General features: G+C 41.1%; 1 protein-coding gene across 1 annotated transcript in view; it reads left to right on the top strand.

Moving 5' to 3' along the window:
- Positions 1–396: 396 nt before the first annotated feature.
- LOC106810883 (myosin heavy chain, muscle-like) overlaps positions 397–19515 on the top strand; it is a 38651-nt gene continuing 19532 nt past the window's right edge. Inside the window, exons 1-18 of the mRNA XM_014814352.1 lie at positions 397–513; positions 640–783; positions 959–1115; positions 1283–1310; positions 1696–1894; positions 2102–2165; positions 2399–2497; positions 4517–4620; positions 4975–5553; positions 5690–6073; positions 6178–6383; positions 6735–7581; positions 7809–8443; positions 8553–8631; positions 8807–9052; positions 9273–9472; positions 9721–11347; positions 15381–15644. Of these exons, the coding sequence (XP_014669838.1) occupies positions 397–513; positions 640–783; positions 959–1115; positions 1283–1310; positions 1696–1894; positions 2102–2165; positions 2399–2497; positions 4517–4620; positions 4975–5553; positions 5690–6073; positions 6178–6383; positions 6735–7581; positions 7809–8443; positions 8553–8631; positions 8807–9052; positions 9273–9472; positions 9721–11347; positions 15381–15644 (5979 nt within the window). The remainder of the gene's footprint in view (positions 514–639; positions 784–958; positions 1116–1282; positions 1311–1695; positions 1895–2101; positions 2166–2398; positions 2498–4516; positions 4621–4974; positions 5554–5689; positions 6074–6177; positions 6384–6734; positions 7582–7808; positions 8444–8552; positions 8632–8806; positions 9053–9272; positions 9473–9720; positions 11348–15380; positions 15645–19515) is intronic.

Here is a 19515-nt window from a genome sequence, read left to right as displayed (position 1 = left end):
TGTCTATGGTAATAACAAATTTGCTTGGTCTATCCTCGTTCCTTTACAATCTCTATTAATTTCGTCTTCTATCCTCTTCTCAGCAGTTCCCTTGTTATAGTAACTTCGTTTGCTTAATATCGTTGTAACCTTGACTATAAATATTCGATTGTAGGTTTTCCTTAACAGTGAACCTTCACATGATTTGCGCTACACATCCCACGAGGTATATTTGCACATATTGGCTTTCGATATTTAGGTGTACTGTGGGGTATTCAGGACAAGCCGGCTTCGAATCTCTGTGACAGTATGCTGAGCCAAGCCCTGCCCCTGCCATGGGGAACGAAGGAGCTGGGTCAACAAGACCCATGGCAGTTCCTGAAGCCGACCGACAAAATGAAGATAGAGACGGCAAACATGCCGTTTGACGCTAAGAAGATGGTGTGGGTGCCGGACGCTAAAGAGGGATACGTAGAGGGCGAGATCAAGGAAACGAAAGGCGACATGACGACAATTCTAAAGAAAGGAGTTGAAGTAAGAAAGCCATCATAGATTGTAGTTTATTTATCTACTTTAAAACTGGCAGCTGTAATCGTAAATGCGAAGGTACGCCGTAACTAAGTTTAGTGTCACGTGCAATCATGTCCATTATTTCCGCAGGAGATGACTATGAAAACTGAGCACATTCAGCAGATGAACCCTCCGCAGTACGAGAAGTGCGAAGACATGTCTAACCTGACATACCTGAACGACGCTTCCGTTCTTCATAACCTGAGGCAGAGATATCGCGCCTGGATGATTTATGTAAGTTCACATTAATTTATCCGCCTATTGACTTGTGTATTTATAATAGATATAACAAGAAATATACAATTTTGTAAGTTAATATATAAGTCGATTCTGTTTTTTGATCGGTATAAAACAGATATATGTTTTAATATGTTTTCCACGCATTTCAATTTTGCGTTTAATTATGCAGACCTATTCGGGACTCTTCTGCGTTGTGGTCAACCCCTACAAAAGGCTGCCTATTTACAACCCAGAGGTTGTCAGCGAGTACCGTGGCAAGCGTAAAAATGAGATGCCACCCCATCTGTTCTCAGTCTCTGACAACGCATATGCTGCCATGATTGCTAGTAAGTACTTCATATGTCTGCATTTATACATCATGACTATATTTTCAGGCTATTACTGAGCACACAAGTGCTCAAAATAACACATAATTTAATGGCATTAACTCTAATAGGAGGAAACAGCATCATGAAACATATATACTTACAGCTTCTTTTGCTATCATTTTCAGACAGGGAAGATCAGTCCATGTTAATCACGTAAGTTGCCATGACTTCTGTTATCTTGACTGGGGCCTATTTTTGAAAGTAAATGAAATGAAACTGCTATAATTATAATTTATATTAGAACTCTATATATTCAAATACGTCCTCCGTCTTGACATAAATGACGTCCACATGCGCTGCCTACCTAAAGTGGTTCGAACGCGTTCGAGTTCGTGATGCAGAGTCGCACTAGTAAAATTACCTGCTTGCTAAAACAAAGTAGAGACAGAGATAAATGAATAATTAGTCAGTTGCATTTGCCATATGCTCTCAGCGCTATGCACAGTTGCACTAGTAAAATTACTTGCTAAAACTGCAAGTAGAGACAGAGATAATTGAATAATTATTAGTCAGCTGCATTTGCCATATATGCTCTCAGTGGTGAGTCTGGTGCCGGAAAGACAGAAAACACGAAGAAGGTTATTTCCTACTTCGCCATGGTTGCTGCCTCGGGCGTTAAGCCAGCTGAAGGCGAGAAGAAGAAGGCTAACCTGGAAGATCAGATCGTGTCAGCTAACCCTGTCCTTGAGAGCTTCGGTAACGCTAAGACCGTCAGAAACGACAACTCATCTCGTTTCGTAAGTGATTAACGCATCGCCGTATAAAAGCTCTCAGAGCTAGATTATTTGACAAAATTTATATCAGTATGTAATAGTAACTGTTATAATACTTAAAATAATTTCTAAGATAGCATATTATTGTTGACCTTCAACACAATTTGACTAATACTGGACAGTTTATAATACTGTCAAATAATTCGTAATTACGAATTTTATTTTGCACAGGGCAAATTCATCCGCATTCATTTCGGGCCACACGGAAAACTAGCCGGTGCTGATATTGAATCGTGTAAGTAAAAGCTCATGTTAAGAAAGTATCAACGATTAACGTAAATTGCGACGTAAACTGTGACTCAGTTTCAACGTGATCGATTAAACTGTAGCGGCTGCTCTCATATCATGTTTATTTTTATACACAATTATATAATACATATAAATATGCATTATATAATAAATGTCTTTTTATATCACATTATATTATTATACTACATTACGATACCATGTTCGAAAATTCATTCGCAGATCTACTAGAAAAGTCCCGAGTTGTGGCACAGCAGCCAATTGAGCGCAGCTACCATATCTTCTATCAGATTTACTCTGATGGCTTAGAAGGAATGAAAAGTATGCATTGCAGTAACACGTATGTTGTGCAAATATTTGCGGTTATATATGATTATACACACGCGACAGATGTAAAGATAGATACATAACAGATAGATGAATAAATGAATGAACGAATAAGTGATTGGATGGATGGATGGATGGATGGATGGATGGATGGATGGATGGATGGATGGATGGATGGATGGATGGATGGATGGATGGATGGATGGATGGTGGATGGATGATGGATGGATGGAATGGATGGATGGATGTGGATGGATGGATGGATGGATGATGGAATGGATGGAGTGGATGGATGGATGGATGGATGGCATGGATGGATGGATGGATGGATGGATGGATGGAATCGAGATGGATTGGATGGATGGATATGGATGGATGGATGGAATGGATGGATGGATGGATGGATGGATGGATGGATGGATGAATGGATGGATGAGATGACTGGATGGATGGATGGATGGCGATGGATGGATGATGGATGGATTGCGATGCGGATGGATGATGGATGGATGGTGGATGGAATGGATGGATGGAGGATGGATGATGGAATGGATGATGGATGGATGGATGGATGATGGATGGATGGATGGTGGATGGATGGATGGATGGATGGATGGATGGATGGATGGAGTGATGGATGGATGGATGGAAGATGGATGGATGATGGATGGAGTTCGGATGGATGGATGGATGGATGGATGGATGGATGGAATGGATGATGGATGAATGGATGGACTGGGATGGATGGATGGATGGATGCGAATGTGATGGAATGGATGGATGGATGGAATGGATGGGATTGGATGGATGGATGGAGGTGGATGATGGAGTGGATGTGGATGGATGGATGGGATGGATGGATGGCATGGATGGATGGATGGATGGAGATGCGATATGATGTAGAGATTTGTGACGGATGGATGGATGATGATGGATGGATGGATGGAATGGATGGATGTGGAGTGGATGGAAGATGGAATGGATGGAGATGGATGGATGGATTGGATGTATGAAGAATTGGAGATATGATTGATGAATGAATAGATGAATAGATAGGTAGATGGATGGATAGATATGTATAGATATGATATTAGCTAGATAGATAGGTAGATAAATAGATAGATAGATAGGTAGATGGATGGATAGATATGTATAGATGTTAGCTAGATAGATAGGTAGATAGATAGATAGCTAGATAGATAGATAAATAGATAGAGTAAATAAGATATGTAGTATGATAATAGAGAGATAGTTCGATAGATAGCTAGCTAGGGCTAGATAGATATGATGATAGATAGATAGATAGATAATAGATGATGATAGATTAGAATAGAGTAATAGATAGATAAATAGATAGACTAGATAGATAGATAGATAGGGAAATTAGATAGATAGATAGATAGATATATTAGATAGATAGATAGATAGATAGATAGATAGATAATAGATAGATAGATAGATAGATAGATAGATAGATAGATAGATGATAGATAATAGATAGAATAGATAGATAGATAGATAGATAAGAATAATAGTAGATAGATAATAGATAGATAGATAGATAGATAGAATAGATATATATATTAGATAGATAGATAGATGTAGATAGATGAGATAGATAGATAGATAGATAGATAGAATAATAGATGAGTAGATAAAGATAGATAGATAGATAGATAGATAATGATAGATAGATGATAATAGTAGATAGATAGTATAGATAGATAGATATTGATAGATAGATAGATAGAATAGAATAGATAGATAGATAGATAGATAGATAGATAGATAGATAGATAGATAGATAGATAGATAGACAAATAGATAGATAGATAAGATAGATAGATAGATATGATAGATAGATAGATAGATAGATAGATAGATAGATAGATTAGATAGATTAGATAGATAGATAGATAGATAGATAGATAGATAGATAGATAGATAGATAGATAGATAGATAGATAGATGGATGGACAGGTAGGGATGCTAATTAGTTATGTCTGCTTTCAGAGAAGCTGCTCCTCACCGAGGTCATCGAAACGTATCACTTCGTCGCTCAAGGAAGAACCTACATCGATGGCGTTGATGATGCAGAGGAAATGAGAGCTACCGATGTAAGTCAGCCTTATTAAGCAAAAACCGTTTTGTGCGTAACTGCCGTTGTGATAATTCAGGGAATGTCAATTCTATAACAGCTGTTGGTTATTGTTTTAGTGTCGTGGTTTTTGCATATTATTAATGGATCCATTAGTTCATGACGCATTTCATGCTATACTGCGTATTATCAAGAGTACATAATAGAGATAAAATTATCTATTATGTACGCTTGGTATTATCTAATAAAACGTGTTTTCCCAATATCCACTTTCACACGTTTGTTCTAATATACATAAACAGCAAACAATGTCGATGCATGTCACATTTATGCACGAATTAATGTAGTATGTGTGAAATCTTTTTCATTGTAGGATGCATTTGATGTTTTATTGTTCACGGAAGAGGAGAAACAGAATCTCTACAAGGTCACAGCGTCGGTCATGCATATGGGAACTATGCATTTCAAGCAGAGACCGCGAGAGGAGCAGGCTGAGGCCGATGGCATGGAAAGTGGAGGGCGTGTTGCTCACCTGCTGGGTGTTTCTGATGCAGAATTCTACAAGGGTCTGCTGAAGCCACGTGTCAAGGTCGGAACGGAATACGTCACCAAGGGTCAGAACAAGGACCAATGTTACCACGCAATTTCCGGACTTGCCAAGGCAATGTTTGATAGAATGTTCAAGTGGCTGGTCGTCAAAGTCAACGAAACTCTAGCTACTCCACATAAGAAGCAGTTCTTCATTGGAGTACTGGATATTGCCGGATTCGAGATCTTTGATTTCAACGGTTTCGAACAGATCTGCATTAACTTCACCAACGAGAAGCTGCAGCAGTTTTTCAACCATCACATGTTCATTCTGGAGCAGGAAGAGTATAAGCGTGAAGGCATCCAGTGGACCTTCATTGATTTCGGTCTGGATCTGCAAGCCTGCATTGAAATGATTGAAAAGGTAAATGCAGGTGTCATGAACCACATGCATTTAAAATTGGGAAGAAAAATGCTCATATTTGTTACTGTAACACGCCAGAATACACACAGTACATAGGCAGACTTGTCATTTGTTAAAATGTATTTTTTATTTATAGCCAATGGGAATTTTTGCTATCCTGGAAGAGGAATCTATGTTCCCAAAAGCTACTGACGACACGTTTAAAGACAAGCTCGTGCAAAATCATCTCGGCAAGTCCAAGGCTTTTATCAAGCCAAAGCCGCCGAAGGGAACCCAAAAAGAAGCCCATTTCGGCATCTGCCATTATGCCGGCATCGTCAACTACAACATTAGTGGATGGCTGGAGAAGAACAAGGATCCGATCAATGATACCGTTGCTGAAACATTTGCAAAGTCCCACGGAAACCACCTGATGTGCACGCTCTTTGCTGATAAGCTGGTCAAGGAGGAGGAAGGAGGCGGAGGCAAGGGCAAAAGAAAGAAGGGATCTGCCTTCCAGACCGTCTCTGCTGTATATAGAGTAAGTTTCCTATTTATCTTCTAGCCTCTATTGATTGTAACATTATCTACCATCTACATTTTATCATTCGTAAATTTGCTAATCCAAGCATCCTCAATTGACAGGAGCAACTGAATAGGTTGATGCACACTCTTGAGAGCACTCAACCCCACTTTGTGCGCTGCCTTATCCCTAACGAAAACAAAGAAGGCGGTGCAATTGATGCCGAGCTTGTCATGAACCAACTGACATGTAACGGTGTGCTAGAAGGAATCCGTATTTGCCGCAAGGGCTTCCCCAACAGGCTGGTCTATGGCGATTTTAAGCAGAGGTACGTATATACTCATAAACACAGGATGCTTGCGTATCAATATGATGCATCACAGGCATGTGATAAAGAAATACCTTATAATTTAAAACGGGGTTAAAGTGCACGCTCATCTTATAATAGAAACAATAGAATTGTTATTTTTCCTACAATTTCGTGCAATGTCATATGGTTATACCGCTAATAACAAAATAAATAACATCATGATTAATGATAGCGAGGACGATGGCTATCCCAGATCTTGCTGTAGTAACGGTACATGTCTCAAAACTGTTAATGTTCTTAACCTATATTGGTCAAGATAAATGTCTATCCAGGCTTTCTTTGCAAAGTTTAATTGTTTAATGTTTTTAGGTACCAAATCTTGGCACCAAATGCTGTCCCTGAAGGATTCTCAGATAGCAAAGACGTTTGTGAAAACATCCTCACTGCGTTGGAATGGGATAAGGAGATGTATAAAATGGGTCACACAAAGGTTTTCTTCAAGGCAGGCTCACTGGGTAAACTGGAGGAGATGAGAGAAGAGCGTATCAGGCGCATTGTTACACTGATGCAAGCATGGATCCGCGGCAAGCAGATGAGGGAAGAGTTTATTGTCATGAAGGCACAGCGTATGGCAATGGCTGTTATCCAACGTAACGTGAGGAAGTACATCCAGTGCCGCAACTGGCCATGGTGGAAGCTATACACTAAGGTCAAGCCTTTGTTGTCTGTTGCTCGGCAAGAGGACGAAATGAAGGAAATGAAAGAGGAATTTGAAAAAGTGAAAGAAGAACTGGCAAAAGAAACAAAGTTACGCAAGGAAGGCGATGAGCAGATCGTAAAACTCCAAAAGGAAAAGGCTGACCTGCACTCACAGGTAGAGGGAGAATCCTCGACTATTGCTGATATAGAGGAGAGGGCCACCAAGCTCATACAGCAGAAGGCTGAGCTGGAACAGCAGCTGGCTGACGTCCAGAGCCATCTTCACGATGAAGAAGAAGGAGCCTCAGCTGTCTCCGCTGCCAAGAGGAAAATTGAAGGGGAATGTTCTGACCTGAAGAGCCGCATTGAGGATCTTGAACGAAGCCTGAAGAAGGTCGAGAGCGAGAAGACAGCTAAAGAACATCAAATCAAGCAACTGAATGATGAAATTGCCCGCCAGGAGGAGCTCATCGCCAAAGTCAACAAGGAAAAGAAGAATGTCGAAGAAAATCAATCGGTAAAGTGTCAATACTCAGCGTTACAGTTATTCTATACGACAGTATTTAGTCATTGACCATGAATTAAAGGTAGATTCATTTTCATACGATATTATACAATGACTTACGCTTGTTTACATTATTATACCTATAGCAGATATTAGCACCAATGTAGTGTAAAATGTGATTTGAAATCTAGTATTGTCATTTTGAGAACGAGCCAAAACCAATCTTTATACATTTTTAGAGAACTTCAGAAGATCTTCAGAAGGAAGAGGACAAGTGCAACCATCTTAACAAGCTAAAGGCTAAGCTTGAGCAGAATCTTGATGAACTCGAGGACAACCTTGAGCGCGAGAAGAAGGTGCGTGGAGATGTAGAAAAAGCAAAGAGGAAGATTGAAGGTGATCTTAAGATGACGCAGGAAGCTGTAGAGGAGCTGGAGCGTGTCAGGCAGGAGCTGGAAGAGAACATTCGTAGGAAGGACAAAGAGGTAAGCGGCTTAAGTAGCAAGTGTGAGGATGAGCAAGGAGTCGTTCACCAAATGCAGAAGAAGATCAAAGAACTGCAGGCCCGCATCGAGGAAGTGGAGGAAGAGGTCGAGGCAGAGAGACAGTCTCGCTCCAAGGTAGAGAAGCAGCGTGGTGATGCCGTGCGTGAACTTGAGGAGCTGACTGAGCGCCTGGAAGAGGCAGGAGGCGCCACCAGCGCCCAAGTAGAGCTGAACAAGAAGCGTGAAGCTGAATTAGCAAAGCTGCGTCGTGATCTTGAGGAACAAGCTCTGCAAAACGAATCAACTATCTCATCTCTGCGCAAGAAGCAGAATGACATGACTGCTGAGATGGGAGAGCAGATCGATCAACTGCAGAAGGTCAAAGCCAAGTACGTGTTTATACAATGATTTCGTGGGAAATGATGATATTTTTGATTTAATAGAGTCATTACAAATCTTTCAAACATGTCTAACCAGCATTCCTTTTTAATGTTTTAGGGTCGACAAGGAGAAGGCTCAGCTTAAAGTGGAATTGGATGATGCAAAGAGTAACATTGATCATGTTGCCAAGAGTAAGGTAAAGCACTCTATTAATATTTACATAGACATATCATTGGACATTTTTGGTATCCATACTCCCTATCCTTTTTCTGCAATATATACTAATCATCCAGTATTTACAATTCATGCATTAACTTACAAATACGGGTAGCATGTAGTCCTTCACAGTGTATGGGATTATAAATTCACAGGCCCAAGCTGAGAAGCTGTCGAAGGCAATAGAAGCACAACTAGCTGAAGCCAATGGCAAGCTGGACGAAGCCACTCGCACCATCAATGACCTAAATGCACAGAAGTCGCGCGCAGCTGCTGAAAACAACGACCTCATGCGCCAGCTAGAAGAATCTGAGTCGCAAGTTGCTCAGTTGAATAGAGTGAAGGCTCAGATGACAACGCAAATGGAAGAGACAAAGAACTCCCTAGAAGACGAATCAAGAGTAGGACCATTTATAATGAAAAGATAGTTGAGCCTAATTCTGAAACAATTTTAAGAATAAAAGCAAAAATTACGAACCTATATTATATATATATATATATAAACTTTAGACTAATACGGGGTTGACAAACTTTTTCTCGTGTCCAATCAGTTTCTGCTGAAATATAACAGAGACATATTTCTGTTGTTGAACTATAATGTTATTGTATTACTTATTTCAGCAACGGGCTGCCCTTCAGTCCCAGGTACGCAATTCCCAGCATGATGCTGAACAAATGAGAGAGCAGCTGGAAGAAGAGTCTGACGCCAGGTCCCAGCTTCAGAGGCAGCTAGCGAAGGTTACAAACGAGTTCAACACCTTGCGAGCACGGGTAGAGAGCGAGGGACTCGGCGGTGGAGGACCAGAGGCCGATGAGATCAAGTATTTAAACAAGCAGTTAAACCGAAAAGAAAAATTTTCGTTAAAAATAAATATGCTGTGAAGTTCATTGATGAACGAGAATTACGGCAATTATGAAAGAGTCATGAGTAGAAATTACGCCTATTAATTTTTACTGAGTAATCAAGAATTATAAGAAAGTTATATATAGTTTATATAAGTATATATATAAGTTATATAACAGTAATGTGAGCATTTTATTTAAAATGAAATTAACAATACTTTTTCAGACGGAAAATGCAGGCCAAGCTTCAGAATGCTGAGGATACTGCCGAGTCTGCTCTATCTAAGGTCGCCCAACTCGAAAAGGTCAAAACCAAGTTGATGAACCAAATGGATGATATGTCTATTGAGGTGGAGCGTGCCTCATCAGCAGCTAATGCTGCCGAGAAGAGGCAGCGCAACTTTGACAAGACTGTCAGCGAGTGGAAGCAGAAGAGCGATGACCTAGCAGCAGAGCTTGAGGCATCTCAGCGCGAATGCCGCAACATTTCCACGGATCTGTTCAAGGCAAAGTCCGCTGCAGATGAAGCAAATGATGGCATCGATAGCGTGAGGAGAGAGAACAGGAATCTTGCTGATGAGATCAAGGATATCGCTGAACAATTGAGCGAGGGAGGCAAGAGCATCCACGAGGTTGACAAGGCCCGCAGGAGAGCAGAGCAGGAGAAGGAAGAAATGCAGTCTGCCCTTGAAGAGGCTGAAGCTGCTCTTGAACAAGAGGAGGCTAAGAACGTCCGCTCACAACTCGAGCTGCAGCAGATTCGCCAGGAGATTGACAGGCGCCTTGCTGAGAAGGATGAAGAATTCGAGACCACACGTAGGAATCACCAGCGTGCCATCGACTCCATGCAGGCCAGCCTTGAAGCTGAAGCCAAGTGCAAGACCGAGGTCATGCGTATGAAGAAGAAGTTGGAGACTGACATAAACCAGTTGGAGGTTGCTTTAGATAGTGCCAACCGCCTGAACGCAGATGCCCAGAAAAACCTAAAGAAGGCTCAAGCACAGATAAAAGACCTTGAGAGCCAGATTGAAGATGAACAACGTCAGCGTGATGAGCTTGTTGAAAGATTGGGATCCTCCGAGCGCCGTTGCAACAGCATCAGTGCCGAGTTGGAAGAGGCACGCACTGCACTGGAGATGTCTGAGCGCAACCGCCGCGCAACGGAGGCTGAGCTGAATGAAGCCAACGATCACCTCAGCGACATGCAGTCCCAGGTGGCCTCTGCTAGCGCTGCCAAGAGGAAGCTGGAGGGAGACCTTACTACCATGCAGGCCGATCTTGAGGAAACCATGAACGAGATGAAGCACGCCGACGAGAAGGCAAGGAATGCCACGGCAGATGCTGCCCGTCTTGCTGAGGAGCTGCGTCAGGAGCAAGACCATGCCCAGCATGCGGAGAAGGCTCGCCACGCTGTGGAAGGTCAGCTTAAGGACCTGCAAGTACGTCTCGACGAGGCTGAAGCAAATGTCCTGAAGGGAGGAAAGAAGATGATTGCCAAGCTGGAGCAGCGCATTCGTGAGCTGGAGGGAGAGCTGGATGCAGAACAACGCCGCCACAGTGAAGCACAGAAGAACTACCGCAAGGCTGATCGTAATGTCAGAGATTTGATGATGCAAATCGAAGATTCTAAGAAGAACCAGATACACTTCCAGGATATGATCGAGAAGCTTAACGGCAAATGCAAGCTGTACAAGCGCCAGATTGATGAAGCTGAAGAGGTCGCCAACATGAACTTAGCCAAGTACCGTAAGACACATGCTGAGCTTGAGGACACCCAGGTTGCACTAGAGGAGGCAGAGGCAGCGGCGGCTAAGATGAGGGCCATGGCGCGCGGTAGTGGAGTTCGCTCATCAGTTAGTATTTTTTTAATTAACGTAACCGATATTTTTAATCACACGATTCCAACATATATGACAGTGTACGGAAACTGATCTTATAAGAATTTCTACTCATTTTCTGGTCTCTTTGTGTGGTTCGATTTTTAAACCACTCTTGGACCGCTAAATCACTCTGTTATGATCTCATCACACATCTACTTACTGATTCTGTGGCGCCGCTTGTAGACAGGTGTAGCTTATGTCTATCTTTTCTCTACAGGCTGCACCAACACGTAGAAGCCTGGCCGATGCTGACTTCTGAACACATGTATGAAACAAATGTTGTCTATTTATCTCTGAATTCGTCGATTAATATTTATCAGCAACGCTTGCATAAGTGCGTTTTAGCTGTTTCGGCATTATGTACACTAAAATAGAGTATTCTAAAGGCACATTTACAGCTATGCAATATTTATTATAAGTTTTGCCCCATTTCCTTTTAACTAATATGTTAGCTGTTTTAAGAGGACCGCAACACGTTACCGCCTTAACTTCTCATGTTTTCTTTAAGGTTCGGATAATGAAAATGGATTCGGAATAACCGACCTCGGACCTGAATGCGACTCCTGTCTTCGTCGATAATTGCGTGCATAGATGTATAGGTTTGAACATATTCACATAGAAAAACGGGTTTCATCGTTCTATTCTTCACTTAGTGATTGCAGATGAGTTTACTTACTCAGTTCCCTTAGTGCGTGCACCGCGCTGGTGGCATAGTGTGCGATAGCAAAAATAAATGAAGTAAATTTTCGTTTAAACAATAAGGCTAAGAGTCAAGTTATAAAGTCCAATTACTGCCACACATGCTTGTTAGATCGACATTGGAATAGACTGTTATGAGGTAGAATCTTCTTCACGCGCTTTGTATGACTAGCGTATGTCGTTGTAAACTCTCATAGTGCGTTTTCCGTCATAACACAGTGCAGATACGAGAATGAGTTACGCGCATCCGCTTAGTAGATAACCTCAGTACATATATTGCATATAGCTAAAATGAAACACAAGCAGGCATATCACAAGTTGTTACGTCTTGACTTTTAACATTTGCCATCCTTAATTACCATTGTACCATATGTTTAGACGTAAAAATAAACCCTTTGTTGAATTTGAATCGAGCTGCATCGTATAATATCTCGATTATATTATTAGTAGAAACAGACGGATACATAATACCTGAAACATTGTGTTGCATATTTAACCTACGTACATCGAGTTTCACGATAACCATCCCGACATATTTACTATTAAATCCTATAATCATTAGATTTTTCCAAATGCGATAAATAACATGCTAACTATCATCCCAATATATATATATATCAAGAGCAAATGATACCTATTATTATTATTATAACTATCAGTATTATTAGCTCTTGATATATATATATACATATAGTATCCCACATTCTTTGTCTCCGACACACATGCGCGCACGGGCGCACGCACGCACACAAAGGCTATCCCTACGCTCACCCCCACCCCACGCACACACGTGCGCACGCACGCACATACACAATACATACACACGCACGTCAATCGCAATAAACCAGGAGCGTAGCTAAGCCATTTTGCCTTAGAAGGTAGGGACTCGGGAGGGGTGGCAATTAAAGCCAGGCCTATTGGGTAGTGGACCGCCATACACCATGTTATCAAGAGCTAATAATACCTGATGTTATCAGGAGTAAGATAATATAGGATCCTATATTATCTTACTCCTGATGTTATGATGAGATTATAATGATGTTATGTATCTACATTTTCCTGGGGGGGGGCTGCTCCTTGTCCCCCACTCCTACTAGCTACGGCCCTGCAAACAAGCAGCTGCGTTTATAGGAGAAAAAAATACCCCACGTGCTGCATCCTCGCGGTGTAAAAACCCAATGTTATTAGAAAACGGGTTGACTTATAATAAAAATATAAATATAGGGTTCATTTCTAATGGCCGTGTATACGCAGAGACGTTTTTTAAAACTCATTTATGTGTGGCCAATAGTGACAAGAACGAAACTCACATCGAAAGGACTGTAGGCATAACAAATAGCGCAACCTGTTAACAGAAACCTAACCGATTTCGCTGTATGTAATGGGAAGCCTCGAAAAACCTGCGCTGTTCAAAGCAGCGTAAAGAGACGCAAATCTCGGTAAAAGCCGGGGCTTTTAATGCGTTTTTAATACTTTTACCCTAACGGCCAGCATATTTTACCAGCTACATTGGAACAGTACTAGTTAACAAACATAGTCGAGCTCGATTGTGCGGTTGCACTGCATTAATCTGAAATCTAGAATAAGAAAGATGTCACACGCACGTAAGCATACAGACGCTTTTATTACAACACAATTTGAACGTAAATCTAGTAACATGTTTTAGACGGCACGTGCAAATGCACATACCTGCTCATGACACGCAACGTAAATCACGAAAATGTTCATATCTTGTTAACAGAAACCACTAACGACTGTTCAAAGCATTAATTATTTATAATTAATATATTATTATATTATTATTATTATATTATATATGACAATAATTTATAATAGTGAATCAGGGTTGTGGATTACTTCTATAAATCAAAGCGCAATATTCCATGTGTTGGTAAGTTAGAGCGCATAGATAAATATAAAGCTAAATGTGTAGTAAATGTGTGACAAATGCCATTTTCTGTTAGTCCGTTACTAGTGGATTGCTTAGTGAGATTTTCCACATATATATATGCGCTGTAAAGAGCTGTAAACGTCTTGAATAAAAGACGGAAACATCTTTCATTCGATTACCGATCAATTTCGCGAAAACGTATAAGCCGACATATAATCTCAGAGCAGTCATTCGCGAAGTTGATTCTAAATTAGATTCTACAAGCTATTCCTACGGATTCTACATGTGTGTGTGTGTGTGTGTGTGTGTGTGTGTGTGTGTGTGTGTGTGTGTGTGTGTGTGTGTGTGTGTGTGTGTGTGTGTGTGTGACTGAAAACTGAAAATTGTGCGGATATACCTGGAAGCACTCATATATGAAATCCTACGAGATTGAATGAGTATTGTTATAAATCTTGCCGGGTCGAAATTATGCAAGAACATACACGAACTTTCCTAAAATAACGTCTGAATCTGAATATCCTCGATTTTGGAACAATAACCGGTCCTGCGTTCTCATAATGTTGCGTAATTGGCAACGGCTATTGCGTCGGCATTCTATTGAGTCGTTGCGTCGGCCGCTATTGCAACGGCAATTGCGTAATAACGTTGCAATTGGCACTTGATAGTATATCTAAGAATAAATATTATTGCGTCACAATTAGAAAACAAATTAATGTTACTCATAAGCGCATTTTTCCAAACTAACTAACGAAATATATGATCAATTGTTTAAAAATAGAATTCCCCGGTTTTAAGGGTTATAAGTGTAATCACTGAGACAGCGCGTGTTATGAATACTACAAACTATGTGTGGTAAAATTAATGCAATTACAGCACGGAGTTCATGTATACGCGTATTATTTCTCTGAATAAGCACGATATTTGAAGTAGTACCCGCCCTGTTTCCCTATACCATAGCTAGGGGACGTATGAATACAAACGGATCTTTCGCACGATTACTGGAGCGAATTCTCACATTCAAAATGAACGAGGCAACCGTCAGACTGCTAAGAAATACAATTGGTTGGTACATAACGGTTTAAATAGTTGCGTAGATTTTACTTGCAGGTCAATTAGTACCCGTGCATCAAGTGAAATCCCAACATGGCGTATCCCGTATGCAGTGGTTGATGCGGGATTATGTAGCATCTAGGAAAAACAAATAAAACCCGCGTTGACTTTTCCGAGCCCATGAGAACGCGCCTTCGCAATCGGACCAATACTAAAACCGCACTGACTTCAAAGCGATGTAGCTATCCGTAAATCATGTAGAATTCCTCATTCCGCATCTCAAATCTATCAGTCACTCACTCACTTACTCATTCACCCCCGTCCCATTTTTTGTCAACAAATCAATCACAATCAAATCACCCAAAGGCTAAGCTTGAGCAGAATTTTGACGAGCTCGAGGACAATCTTGAACGCGAGAAGAAGGTGCGTGGAGATGTAGAAAAAGCGAAGAGGAAGCTTGAAGATGATCTTAATATGACACAGGAGGCTGTAGAGAAGCTGGAGCGTGCCAGGCAGGAGCTGGAAGAGAACATTCGTAGGAAGGACAAAGAGGTAGCTGGCCTAAACGGCAAGTGTGAGGATGAGCAGGGAGTCGTTCACCAAATGCAGAAGAAGATCAAAGAACTGCAGGCCCGCATCGAGGAAGTGGAGGAAGAGGTCGAGGCAGAGAGACAGTCTCGCTCTAAGGTAGAGAAGCAGCGTGGCGATGCCGTGCGTGAACTCGAAGACCTGACTGAGCGTTTGGAGGAAGCAGGTGGCGCCACTAGTGCCCAAGTAGAGCTGAACAAGAAGCGTGAGGCTGAATTAGCAAAGCTGCGTCGTGATCTTGAGGAGCAAGCTCTGCAAAACGAATCAACTATCTCATCTCTGCGCAAGAAGCAGAATGACATGACTGCTGAGATGGGAGAGCAGATCGATCAACTGCAGAAGGTCAAATCCAAGCACGTGTTCATATAACAAATTTTATGAGAATGGATGACAACATAGGTTTTTTCTCATTTAGTATCAATTTATAAACAATATATAAAGATGTTTTACGGCACTAACCTTAATTAATTACTGAATAATAATTTTCAGGGTAGAAAAAGAAAGGGCTCAAGTCAATGTGGAATTGGAGGATGCCAAGAGCAATATTGATCATGTTTCCAAGAGCAGGGTATATTATCTTTTAAACAAGCAAACATCAGTACATTTTACATATTCACTGCGTACGTACCTGTTTCAAAGTGCTGCTATCAATCGTGTCGCATATGCTACGACTATACAGCAATTTCCGAATAAATAATTGAGTTTACGCATTTACTGTGTGTACTGCGTGTGTGAAATTCCCCGGCTACTTACGGTATCGGTTTATCTACAATGACGATTTGGCTCGCCAAATTACATAATTGCCTCGCAGCACATAGATTTAAAGTCTAAAATGTCTTTGATATTTAAACTGTCATAGTCTATAGTATGTTAAATTTACAGGGTCAGGCTGATAAGCTTTCAAAGGCTTTGGAAAGGCAGCTGTCTGAAGCGAACAGCAAGCTGGATGAAGCCACTCGCACTATCAACGACCTGAACGCACAGAAGTCGCGTGCAGCGACTGAGAACAACGGCATCATGCGGCAACTGGAAGAAGCCGAGTCTCAGGTTACTCAGTTGAACAGGGCAAAGGCTCGTACAACACGTAGAAATCACCAGCGTGCCATCGACTTCATGCAGGCCAGCTTTGAAGCCGAGGCCAAGGGCAGAGGCGAGGTCATGCGCATAAAGAAAAAGCTAGAGACTGCATGACATCAACCAGTTGGAGGTTGCTTTGGATAGTTCAAACCGACAGAACGCAGATGCCCAAAAGAATCTGAAGAAGCTCCAGACGTATATGAAGGATCCAGATTGAAGACGAACAGCGTCAGCGTGATGAGCTTGCCGAAAGACTGGGTTCTTCTGAGCGTCGATGTAAACAGCATCACTGCCGAGCTGGAAGAGGCACGTACTGTTTTGGAGATGTCTGAGCGCAACCGCCGCGCAACGGAGGCTGAGCTGAATGAAGCCAACTATAATCTCAGTGACATGCAGTCCCAGGTATCCTCTGCTAACGCTGCTAAGAGGAAGCTGGAGGGAGACCTTACTACCATTCAGGCCGACCTTGAGGAAACCATGAACAAGATGAAGCACGCCGACGAGAAGGCAAGGAATGCCGCGGCAGATGCTGCCCGCCTTGCTGAGGAGCTGCGTCAGGAGCAAGACCATGCCCAGCATGCGGAGAAGGCTCGCCAGTCTGTCGAAGGACAACTGAAGGATCTACAGGTACGTCTCGACGAGGCTGAAGCAAATGTCCTGAAGGGAGGCAAGAAGATGATTGCCAAGCTGGAGCAGCGCATTCGTGAGCTGGAGGGAGAGCTGGATGCAGAACAACGCCGACACAGTGAAGCACAGAACTACCGCAAGGCTGATCGTAATGTCAGAGATTTGATGATGCAAATTAAAGATTCTAAGAAGAATCAGATACACTTCCAGGACATGATCGAGAAGCTTAACGGCAAAACCAAGCTGTACAAGCGCCAGATTGATGAAGCTGAAGAGGTCGCCAACATGAACTTAGCCAAGTACCGTAAGACACAGGCTGAGCTTGAGGACACCCAGGTTTCACTCGAGGAGGCAGAGACAGCGGCTGCTAAGATGAGGGCCATGGCACGCGGTGGTGGAATTCGCTCATCAGTTAGTATTTTTCAATTGTTATAAAATCCATTTTTAACTACATAAATATAGGCAATAAATATTGGCATCAAATTTAGTGCTAATCCCTTCGCATAAAGCATTCTACCGATTCCTCTGTAATTTTTGAATGGCTACGTACATGCTGATAGATCTCTAATTCCTAAATATGATAATTAATTATAAAAATTATTTTCTGCAGCATAGAGCAACACGCATGAGCGAACTCGATGCAGACTTCTAGATATATTTAAGGTAACTTATTTTACAGTCATCTTTGAATCACCCGAGATTGCACCAATTGCACGCACAGTCACATTTTAACATCAGACAGACCAATTATTGTGTTTAAATAGCATATTTAAAGCTGGATATTGTTGCTTAGCTCTGATCGTAATTGTAACACAATTTTGTATTACACTATTGTAATATTATTTAAGATATTTCCACTTGTGATTTCCAGGTGTGCCCAGGAAGGACCTTTGACCTGACTGCTACCTTCGCCGATACTTACATGCATAGATGTAGATTACTGGACAAATATTTGTAGACTTTAATTCCTATAGAAACACGGGCTTCATCATTTCTACCTGGCAACATCTACAGTCTCCCCCACCTTCAACAAACCTTGCACTTTAATTTACCAACTGTTCACTGCGCTGCAATGCGCGAGTTAATCAGTGTGCTATTGTAGGAAGAAATGAAGAAACCTTTCACTGTAGGCAATAATGCTATTATTGTGTCTGGCTATATATAAGATTCTATCATTATTATACTTTTTAGTACGAAATCAGTCATCTTTACGCGCTTCATGTCGTAGTGGCTAAACCCTAGCTGTCGTAGTGGTAAGCTCTCTCAGTGCTCTTGCTGTCTTATCACAGTGTAGACTTGAGATCGAGTTACGCGCATGCTCGTAGCGATTTACACGCGTCTTAATTTTTCAGCAGCAACTGTGGTTAGTTATTCTCGAAAATTACATGGAGGTGGCATTAGCTGCGACATTTGTTAGTTTTTATGAGACCGAACACAGTTTGAATTCGCTGTTAGCCCGTTAGTTCGCATTGCATGGGTTAGTCTGGTCCGCACTAACATGCCTACGCTAGTAGATCACTGTTATGTTTATGTTTTATGTTTTTTGGAAAATAACAATGAAGCGTTTTATGATCATGAGAATCACTCTATTGTTTATAATTATGTCATTTGATTTCCGATTGATAATAAGGCAACCTTGCTTACATCTTGTAGAATAGATAAAAAATATAGCACAAAAGTTAAGATGCGAGATAAGTTCCTCTTCAATAGTCCCTGATATTATATATCCTGAAATCATGAACATAAATTGAAGTTCCTTACTAGACTTAATTGCTTTGTCCGACTAAACAGCCTGAGGGTCTTGCTTGAATTTGTTTTTGTTTTTAAACAGCAATAATAGCGTGTTCTCCTCTTATACATTATTTCCACATACAAAATATTACTAATATAATGTGATAAGCATAAAAGTGGTTCGGTATGATAGCCTTAGTTATACAACATTTTTAATAAGGTGAGCGCCCACATGATTAAACAAATCAGTGACACATATAACGCAAAGATTGAATTATCATGAGATTAAAAAAATTATTTTAGTTTAATTTAATAAAAGAATAAAAATAAAATAACAAAAATAAAAATAAAATAACAAAAATAAAAAACAAAAAAAGAGAAATAACATAAATCAAATAAATTATGATAAATAATTCAAATTTCACTTGATGAGCACCAGACACAAAAAACAACACGCATCCCGTTATCTACATACTAG

Source organism: Priapulus caudatus, unplaced genomic scaffold (genome assembly GCF_000485595.1).
Source record: "Priapulus caudatus unplaced genomic scaffold, Priapulus_caudatus-5.0.1 Scaffold483, whole genome shotgun sequence".
Classification (NCBI taxonomy): domain Eukaryota; kingdom Metazoa; phylum Priapulida; class Priapulimorpha; order Priapulimorphida; family Priapulidae; genus Priapulus; species Priapulus caudatus.
Note: the sequence above shows the minus strand (reverse complement) of the source record. Positions and strands in the feature narration are given on the sequence as shown.